This window comes from Sinocyclocheilus anshuiensis, unplaced genomic scaffold, assembly GCF_001515605.1.
Source record: "Sinocyclocheilus anshuiensis isolate Anshui unplaced genomic scaffold, SAMN03320099.WGS_v1.1 scaffold1230, whole genome shotgun sequence".
In the NCBI taxonomy this organism is placed as follows: domain Eukaryota; kingdom Metazoa; phylum Chordata; class Actinopteri; order Cypriniformes; family Cyprinidae; genus Sinocyclocheilus; species Sinocyclocheilus anshuiensis.
The window spans coordinates 1,047,213-1,058,443 of NW_015558637.1; the positions used below are offsets into that span (position 1 = coordinate 1,047,213).

At 38.3% G+C, this 11,231-nt stretch overlaps 1 protein-coding gene across 1 annotated transcript in view; it reads right to left on the minus strand.

The window, feature by feature from the left end:
- Positions 1–131: 131 nt before the first annotated feature.
- Positions 132–11,231, minus strand: part of LOC107680842 (synaptotagmin-C-like) — a 26,940-nt gene continuing 15,840 nt past the window's right edge. Inside the window, exons 4-8 of the mRNA XM_016476893.1 lie at positions 7,203–7,607; positions 6,946–7,054; positions 4,815–4,997; positions 677–803; positions 132–359 (exon numbers count right to left, since the gene is read on the minus strand). Coding sequence (XP_016332379.1) covers positions 132–359; positions 677–803; positions 4,815–4,997; positions 6,946–7,054; positions 7,203–7,607 — 1,052 coding nt within the window. The remainder of the gene's footprint in view (positions 360–676; positions 804–4,814; positions 4,998–6,945; positions 7,055–7,202; positions 7,608–11,231) is intronic.

The following is an 11,231-nucleotide window of genomic DNA, read 5'->3' on the forward strand; positions in this document are numbered from 1 at the left end:
ATTACACTATATTGATGTGTGCCTGCCCAGTAGCCACTGCTGTATCCCTTCTAGCCTTAACCCTATCAAGCACTCTCACCGACTCCGTTTGTGTTTAAGGTCTAATGAAGGTTTAATATGTGTTTGTGTCATTATCTCACCGCGGTTCCTTCTACGATGTCTCTCCAAATTGGCTTCTCCCCGGTGCCCTCGCTGAAGTCCAGCAGGTTTTCCACCACCACTTGACCTATGAGGTCATGTCTGGAGAAGCGGTCGAAGTCGTAGATGGAGAAGTGGAGCTTGCGTGCATGCAGCTCGGCCAGGGGCACGCCGAACTGGAACGTCTCATTAAAAACCGGGTTGAGAGTTTTTCTGTGCACCTGCGAACCAGAGCCACGGAAAGCCCGAGTGAAAATGAGAGAAAGTGAAGGAAATTAGATAAGCGGAGGAGCTGAGAGGGAAAAGTGAGTGAACAAGAGATTGGTTAACATCAAAACTGCAAATGCATAAAGTTAATTTAAAATGCACCGGCTGATAGAGATGTATTTTTAGATGAACTAGGGCACTGGGAAAAAAAAAATCCACAGGCAGGCTGAGAAACGCAACCAGATCTTAATGAGTCCTAAGAGGGTCTGCCATCTGAACAGTGGATTATTGTAAAAGCAGCGAGCTGACTCGCTAGGATAAAAAAAGATACCTTGGTCTGAAATTTCTTCTTCCTATCAGGCAGTAAGTAGATCTTGACATAAGGATCGGAGAAACCATTGGCATCCTTCGCCGGGAGGTCCAGGGCTTTCAGTATCTTAACCACCAGCTGCTCCGTGCTGTAAGAAAGACATGTCAGCGTCACCATAATTCACTTTGAACTATCTGGATATTTCTGCGCTCGCTAGCCTCATTTCAGTTCACTTCAGCGTCATCTAACCAGCAATGACAAGAGCGTTGGTTTATGTAGAAACAGGCTGACATCCAAGTCAGTATCAGGACAGCGCTGCAGCATCGAGTTCAGTGAGGCTCAGTGGCTGTCAGGTTCAGGAAAACAGGGGGAAAAAGAGAGGAGGTGCCAATTGTACAACCCAGCTCAACGGCTTGGAATTAACTGACAGATGGACAGAACCGTACTTGTGCTGCGCAAGCTAAATGGATCTTGTACGAACGTGAATATATGAGATAATACATCCTTAATGGGAATATAAAGACATGAATATTTGATGCGTAATGCAATGACTGTGGCCTCCAACACCGGACTTTATAAATAATCCAGAGCTTATAACGAAGCAAACCATAGGTCATTTCATGGCTAGACTGCAGCGGGGTTGTTGCGGTCTGGTGCCAAGCACAGCATGACCGTGAACTTCTGAAGCGCGAGGCTCACCCAGTGTTTGTGCAGATGTAAATAAGAGAGGCGGGGGAACTTCTGTGGTTGTTAATCAGGCCTTGTTAGAATGTGTCTCTCAGTGTTAGCAAATGCGTCACCCTTTCATTAGAACACTTAAACAAATCAGCAACGTCGGGGGAGGGAGAACACAAGAAGAAATCCAATATGGCCTTAGACTGACATGTCGATCATAAAGAATGTGTGATGACATGGTACAAATCTCAACCAATCAGCATGGAAGCAAATAAATTAATCATGTGATATTATCATCCAATTTGTAAGTGACAAATTGAATCATTCATTATTGTACAATCATATCAAGACAAGGATTTAAGGGCTATTCATGCTGACAGCAATTTTTAGATTTTTAAGGACAGTTGGCGACTTCCAGCAATACGAGCAACAGCAACTGATGTGATAAAGTATATAGTTGATATAGTTGGTTTATATATATATATATATATATATATATATATAAATGCATATTTTATTTGTTTAATTTTTTTGTTTTATTCAAATAATCCTGAAAAAAATGAATCACAATTTACACAAAAATATTAAGCAATGTTTTTAACTGTATTAATAATAATAAGAAATGTTTCTTGAGAAGCAAATCATCATATTAGATGATTTCTGAAGGATCATGTGAAACTGAAGACTGGAGTAATGATGCTGAAAATTCAGCTTTGCCATCATAGTAATAAGTTACATTTTAAAATATATTAAAATAGAAAACAATTATTTTTAAATGCAATAATAGTCCAGTTTTTACTGTATTTTTGATCAAATAGTTGCAACCTTTTAATAGAATTCTTTCTTTAATTCCATTAAAAAAATATAACTGACCCCAAACTTTTGAATGGTCATTTATATTTATATAATTATTAATGTCATGCTCTTTACTTCCACAGAAAACACATCAGTTGATAATCAAATGACGGGCGGGAGAGTTATAATGGGAATATGGTCAGATAAATTGTGTAGATAAACATAACATTTTAAACATGATTCAGATGCCATGATCAGTGCAGAAATCACCAATGCAAGTGCAAACAGTGATTAACTCCCTAAAATTGTTGGATAGTGGTCGAGTCGGATCGTCTACTAGCAACCAATGGCACAGACACACTGAAATGTCCTGCAATTTAATCGCTGTCAGCATGTGCAGCCCAAAAGACATGTTCGCTAATAGTAAAATTACATCAGATTGCAAAAGAAGATACTTGTTGACATTTCAAGTTGTAAAAAACAGTGTCATCCAGATGCATTTTGAGCTGTCCAGTCTAATATACATTATATCCGTTTAGCGGAATTAGAAATGAATCTCAAGTCAAGTGGCATGCAGCACAACAGCACACTTTAAATCAGGTTGGTCTTTAGAAACGTAGGGTGCCATTAGCACTTAGTGCTATGATTGAAAATGATAGGCTCTGTCTTGCCCACATTAACAGAGTGAAATCCCCCCCCCAGTCATGTGTTGCACTGCACAACGGCTTTTCTATATTCAGTCACAGGCCCCCCTCCCCGCCCCCGCCCCCTTTACAATATCACTATGAAACAAAACAAGACCTCAAACAAAAGTCATGCACATGCTGTCTGAAAGCGCTCGTCTGGAAAACGCAATGATCGGCACTCAGCTGGAATCTGACAAATAGATGGATAAATTAAAATAATAATAAAACAACATTCGGCTCTAACCCTCATAGACAATGGGTTAGAAATAGCTGCTATTCCCTCTGCGCCGCACGTGTTATCGGCCTACTGCTGTGCTGATAGAAAGCTACGTCCCACCAGATGCGACTCTGACTGACAGTGTCAACCTGCCCGCTATTCCCAAAATGCTTGTAGCTGTGACATATTCGCATTGATGTATTGCAAACGCAACAGCATAGCAGGAGGTGTGATGATGTCAGTTAAACACACATGGGGATGAGAAACAATCTTGGCCGTTAGACCTCATGCAAACGCTGAGTAACATTTCCGTTTGCATTTGCTTTAAAAAGAAATTCTGTTCATTTACTCACACTACAGGTGGGCGAAATTATCAAAAAATGTTATATCATGATATGAGTAATTTTATTTCATGATAACAATATATAGTTATTTTTGCTGGAAAAAAAATCACAACACCAAAACTTTAGACGACACTGAAATTTCACGATTCTAACAGCAAAAACTAATACTAGCCTACTTAATATAAGTAAAAAGACAAGTAAACCTTCAGAAATTAAATTAACTACAAGAAATAGGACAAAGTAATAGAATTGAACAAAAACACAAATGAATGCGTCGTGGTGCTCTTGTGAACGTGCGTCAACTTCTGGCGCGGAACAGAAGAAATTGTTGAATAAAGTCGTTATTTTTGTTTTCTTTACGCACAAAAAGTATTCTCATCAAATCAAGGCTGAACCGCTGATGTCACATGGACTATTTTAATGATGTCCTTACTACCTTTTTGGGCCTTGAACGTGGTAGTTCTGTTGCTGTCTATGCAGGGCATAGAAGCACAGTGCTGTGTTATTATGTGTTTCTATTTCAAAATCTAAACTGGTTGACAAAGTTCTACCAGTTTATCATGTCTAGACTACGATGATATATTGCTCACCTGGATTGTTTGAAACCCTCTTTCTTCCGAACACAAAAGATGTTAGGCAGAATTTCTAAGCTGCTCTTTTCCATACAATGAAAGTGAAGGGAGATCACGGCTGTTCATTATATGCAAAACAGCAGCTTAGACATTCTGCTAAACATCTCCTTACTTGTTCCACAGAAGTAAGAAAGACAAGGTTTGAAGCAACATGAGGAAACGGACGAATTTGTATTTTTAGGTGAACTATCCCTTTAACTCAAAAGTTTTCCATCTCATGCGCACACGCAATCGTGACATACTCACCTTAGAGCTCACAGCAGAACATAATAGACCGATAATGTAATGAACAGGGACAGAGGTGTCAAATCATTTATTTGAACTGCTCCCTATGTGTAAGGAATGAGATATCAATCTCCACTCACCCATCTTCATCTCTTTCTCTCCCTCGGCCTCCTCTGTAATTCTGGCCGTAACACAGTATTGTGTTATTATGTGTTGACAGGCTGTGCTGTTTAAATTGGCTGGTCATATATAATTAATGAGTGAAACAGCCTCTCCTTCCTTCATTTCTCAAACATCAGCACTTTCCACCATTCTAATGTCCCTCTGCGTGATGGCAAAATAAAGGACCCGGTCTGACGTGCACGGGCTGCCCACGGACAGCCTGACTATAACTCATTGTGCTGACTGCAACTCCCCTGTTTCTTTCTCCAGCTCGCCTTTTCAATTGTGAGCCCTGCCGATGAGATCTATTTATAACCCACTGATGTATTGAGAGGCATGGATCCACATTGTGGGACAATTCCACACGAGATGCTTCCCCGTGGGGAGAGGAGGTAATGGCGGGATGGATCCGAGTGGACTCACTTGAAGGCGTAGCGCAGGAGGAAGCTGATTTTGCCGCAGGTGTCGCCTTGTTTGCCATCCCCCTGGTCTCCCTGGCGCAGCCGGTAAAGTTCTGGTTTGATCTGCCCAATGCTGGTCAGCTGCTCACTCTTTTCCTCACCATGGAAATCAGGGCTGGAAAGCTGGTGAGTCATGGGCTTAGGCCTGGAGAGAGACCAGAGGGTGAACACACTCACACATGCGCATGTATAGACAACAAACACAAGGACTGGTAGGGGGAAACAAAACATCTTCAGATGATATTTATGAAAGGAAGAACTATCTGAACGATTTAAAAAATATATATTTTTTGCATTGCATATTCGTTTTTTTTTTTTAAATCTGATTAATTCTATTAATTAATCATCTAATTCAATTGAGGGGTAAAAGTGGGAAAATGTGAATGCAAATAAAAAACAATACGTAAATGTCAAGCATGTACTCGTCATGGTATTTGTTGCATTGCCTTTAACTTAAACTAATTTAAATGATCATTTTTACGATAGTATATTACAAAACATACTGTACTGCCATAGTGAGAATCTAATGAAAGACGAATTCCACAAAACTCAGAAGTAAAATACCCATGTGTTTAATTGTCATAACAAAATAAAGCCTGTTCTATTTTATTTTGTATGCAATATTATATAATATATATAATAATATAATTTATTTATAGGCCTACATTTCTTTCCTTTTTTGAATGTGGGGTTTTGAAAAAGGGACAGTAAAGGCATTTATAATGTTACAAAAGATTTCTATTTCAAATAAATGCTGATTCCATCACTGCTGATTCTATCACTGATTCCACAAAATATTAAGCAGCACAACTTTTTTCAACATTGTTAATAATAAGAAATGTTTTCTGAGCATCCAATCAGCATTTTATAATGATTTTCTGAAGGATCATGTGACACTGGAGTAATGATGCTGAAAATTCAGCTTTGCCATCACAGGAATAAACTACATTTGAAGATACATTTAGAATATATAGAAAACAGTTATTTTAAACTGTAACAGTATTTCACAACATTAGACAATAGGGAAAAAAAACTTTTAAACAGTAGCATATGTAAGACCTTTTAAAAGGAAAAACATTAAAGCTGCAGTCCGTAAGTTTTGCCTCTTTATCGTCATCTCTGTTTGAAAACCTGGAATTGCAGCTGTGTGAGGAATTATCTTCCTTGCGTGGGTTGTGAGTCGGCATGGCTCCAGCGCGGATGAATCTAATGTTCTGAAGAGTATGTGTGGCAGTCAGTCACTGCAACGGTGTGGATATTTACAGTACTTCGCAATCACAGATTCTAGCCTACGTCTTGGAATATGACCCAAATAAGAATTTTCACCATATATTGCCATCTGAACAAGTCTGCCACGTTTGTTCTGACCAACTGAGGAAAAAATCATTACCATAAATCTCGCTACCAATGGTGATTAAATCTAAAGATCGGTTAGCTCATATCACATCAAACCGTTCAAATTATTATTATTGTTATACTTTATTCTCAAAAAAAGCAAATTATGCTCCCTTCGAACTGGTTTTCTTTAAAATACGAATCTTGTGTAATCCCAGGCTATCTGTAATCAGAAGAACATTTATAACTGGAATATAATTAAATTTCATTCACATGTGTTTTATAAACACATAATCCTTTCTGGATTACAATCCGCCATCAAAATGATACATTTAATTATTCCGGCTGCTGTGAGAAAAGCCTATAAACGATCCGCCACCTGCACGATCCTCACATGCGATAGCTTATTAGCCGGGACAACTTCTTTATGTTTACAGATGTGATGTAATGACGCAGCGGCGTGCTCGAATTTCCAGCGAAAACCTACCTGTACCACTCAAATTAGAAAACATTATTATAAACTAACCGTTGTGAATCGGGCTAAAGTAAGGCAATAGTTTTGAACATTGGCTGGTTATGTACTTGCTCAAATATTGATTTCGGATCATTTTTAGTTACGGACTGCAGCTTTAAATTTCACTTCAATATAACATTCTGCACACATTCCGCAAGACACAAACCACACACTCACTCCATCATCCTGTAAAACACACACACATAGAAACCACAGACAGGTACAAGAAGAGAAGGTCACTGACCTGGTGGTGACCTGCTGCTGGGAATGAGCATTGGGCAGGTCTTTCGCAGCTGAGCCTCCTTCTGTTGCTGGGGGCAACTCGGGAGATGTCTGGCTCAACTTAAGGTTTACTGAAAACAAGAGAAACCATAAGCCATAGAAAAGATGAAAGAAGTAGTTAAGAGAATGGTGCATAATTAACAACAATCACCATCTCTTAGGTCTCACAAAGAGCAAAGTAGTGCTTCTGAGTTTGATACACAGCAGACTTTTACTCACCAGCATTGTTGGGATAAGTGTCCATGTCTAGGTAAGAATGCTCCTGCATCTCCTGCGGACCCCCAACCACACACCCCACTACCAGCCCCCCTCCACCCTCCACCCCCATCAGGTCAGAGAAATGGGGGTGATGCTGGCCATGCTGCGAGAGTGAGGGATACAGCGAGGAAGAGGAGTGAGTATCTTTCCTCTGCAACAGGGGAGGAAGGTGCGAGGGGCCCCCTCCACTACCGACCCCACCCAAAACGGCCCCGCCGGGCAGGAGCCCTGACGTCAAGCTCAGACCCCCGCCTTCCTTATCTCTCCACGGCAACCAGCAGAGCTTCCAGGAGACGAAGAGAGAGACAGAGAGCAGCACGATGCCACAGAACGTTACAATGACGGAGAGCAGACTCACTGAGATCTCTGAAACAGAGAGAAAGAGAGAGAGAGAGAGAGAGAGAGTTTGATTTATAACAACCTTGAGAGGTAGCAAAAATCCTAAGGAGTTTAATGATTCTGGTTCATATTACAATGAATGCTTCCGGTTCCTTTATAATTACACTAATGGTTTCTTTAGGACTTGAATAATTGGTCCTAACTATATACTAAACACATATACTTTATATAAAAAAGTAAGAAATTTAATGATTCTGGTTCAAATTCCAATGAATGCTTCTGGTTTCTAATAATTACACCAATGATTCTTTTAAGACTTAAATAATTGGTCCTAACTATATACTAACGACAAATACTAAACAAAGGAAGAAATATAATGATTCTGAGGTAGATTTTATAGAACGCTTCTGGTTCCTTAAGTATTCTAATGATTCTTTTAGGACTTGAATAATTGGTCCTATTTACATACTAAGAATATATACTAAATAAATTATAAATAAATAATAATAAATTAATACATTTTTTATTAAAGTTCCATTGAAAACAGTTCAGAATGTCTATATTTAAACATTATTTTATTTTAAACAACAATTAAGAGTTTCACAAAGTAAAACATATACCGGTACAATGCATACAAAAAACACACACAAACCTACTCCAATCTGTAAAAAAAAATCCTTTGTAAATATATATATATATATATATATATATATAAAATTGATATTAATATTTAAAAACTTTGGATTGTTACATGAAAAAACAGTACCACAAGCCTTAAGTACACACAGCACACAGAAGGTGTTCTCGATTCATTTCGAGTTGTGGTTTAGTGATCGATTCAGTCAGTGAGTGAGTTGTTAGACTGATTCAAACTGACAACTTATCGTCTTTTTGACCAGTTCATTATAAAGAACAGACTTTGTGACTAAATCCTACCCCGCTGTCAAAATCCTACCCTACTTGGGCCTCAAAGCAATATTAGAACTTCTTTTGAGTACTCTAGTGAGTGCCTGTTTAAAAAAAATGTGTTGAATTCTCTTGTCTATTTATTATCTGTGTATAATTTTGCCATCTTTCTCTCTCATCACATGAGAGAGAATTACCATTGCAAACTCTTTTTCTTTTTCCATAGCGCCTTAGATTCAGTTCTACATCATCGGCAGATGAACGCAGACGTTCAAGTACCATTAATGGAAACGAACATCATGGAAATCAATCGGTTATGGTACAGTATTTTTTTTAAAAACGCAACTCAGTTCTCAGTTCCCAACTCTAGGTAACAAGCTTGATTGCATAACCTGGGAGGATGAACGCAGAGATATTTGAAAAGAAAAATGTGCAAATGAGGTAGCGTTGGCAGACAGATGCTGCGCTTAGGGAATGACTGGGAGAAACCGAAGGAAGTGCACAGAGAGAGAGAGTGGATCAGAAGGAGAAAAAGGAAAGGAGATGGCGCATTGTGCCTCTGTAAATTACCACCGGCTCTCCCAACATTCACTAGCTCTTATCTGAATACAAAGCCAAGAAAACTATGGATTTATTTCCTAGCAGAAGAAGTGTCAATGCCAATGACAATTTCCACAAAGATGTCCTCTAAACTGTGATTAAGCCTTATGACTCTGTCTCTCACAGAGTATGAGCTTTCAATCATGCAGCCTTTAATAACAATTTCTAAGGGTGCGCATTAGTGAGTCACTTGAAAAAACGAGACTTTGGCAACTCGGTTTCAGCACCAGACTGAGTAGAACAGCTACTCTCCAGCAAGCAGGGACAAACAAGTGCCTGCCAATCAAGAAAAACAAAGGGCCTGTCTGTCAGCCTGACTCTCAGGAGCTCTATTCAGATCTCACACCCACATAGTTCCTCCGCTTACCCTGCATTCACATCACTTCCTCAGACGCAACACCCACTAGCTCTAAAAGCCCCCAGGGTGGTTCTACCTTGAGCTACTCTGTAATTTCTATTATGCAAGGAGGTTATATCGTATGACTGTCAGCTCGCCCTTTATTTTCCTTTCCGTCATGCCGTCTTTCTCAGTTTTTGTTCCACCATCTTTGCTTCTGCTCCCAACTACTCCGTTTTCCTCCATGCATGGTTCACACATTCGCAGGCCTCCAAAGAACCAGTCTGGGTTGGGCAAAAGTCAGAACTGGCTCCCTTTCAATTTAGAATTTAGAATTTTAATTGATTTGGCCACGTCTCACAGGATGTTGGAATGGAATTTAAACTGGAATAACAGGAAGAGAAATTCTTTGGATTGCAAACAGTCATAAAAGAGGAGATTTCAGTAATCCAACATAAAATGGGAAGGAAGAAAAAATGTCAAAATCTGAATCATGAGGTTTGGCTCTCCTTTGGAAGCCTTTGGTAAAATTAGAATATTGTGAAAATTGTGTTCTCACACTATGCTTCATAACATGAGTGCAGTATATAATACATTCATTTAGAAATACATATATACAACGTTGAATAAATTAGGTTATATTCATATTGTGTATACACTGTGTATATTTACTATGTATGTATAAATACAAACACATGCATGTATTTAATAATTTGACAGCACTTATATATATATATATAATTATTAATGAAAAATAATGCAATTAAAATATTTTAACGCAGTTAACGCACTGGCCCGCCCCCAGACCTGTACATCATCTTAAATTTCATACAGTTGACTGTTGACAAATATAATGCAGAGCAACAACTCCATAAATGCAGTTATGCCTTAAAATTTAAGATATTGGGGGTTGAAATGCCCCTGTATGTCTCATATCTTTAAGCGATATCACATGTGCAGCGAGAGCAGTATCGCACGAGTGCTGCTTTTGTCCTGATTTGCACGAGTGCAAATGTGATTTGATACAACAGTTCAGTAAATAAGAAGTTAATATTGTGTTATATTTTAAACACAATATTGTGTGTTTTGTTCAATTTTGCCAATGAAAATTTGACCTATAAAGCCACAGCAGAACTGTTGTGTGTCTCCGAGCAACACAGCAGTGTTTGGTTTCTGAATGAATCCGCGTTTTGAACGAATCGTGTGAATCAATGATTCAAAGACCCAAGCTGCATCCCAAATGACGCACTATACACTATGCACTTACAGTGGTGTGAAAAAGTGTTGGCCCCCTTCCTGATTTCTTATTTTTTTGCATGTTTGTCACACTTTAATGTTAAAAAAAATGATTTAGAGTATCATTTCATTTATATAAAAAAAAATAAGTAAATAAAAAACATTAAAGCGATAGTTCACAATAAATAAATAAATTCGGTCATCATTTATTCACCCTCATGTTGTCTCAAACCTGAATTAATTACTTTCTTTTGAACAACATAAAAGAAGGTATTTTACATACTGTTAAAAAAATGTATAGCCTGAATGCACTTTAAGTCGCTTTGGATAAAAGTTACTTTATGTTAGCCCGTTGTAGCTTAAACATTTAACACAATAATAGCTTTAAATTATCTTTTGGGGGTATTTTCACAGCCAAATTTAGTTAGCGCTTAATTAGATTAATTAATCGCAGCATCCTGTAATTAATTAGATTAAAAATTTTAATCGACTGACAGCCCTAATATATATATGTATATATATATATATATATATATATATACACATACACTGTGTATAAACACACACACACA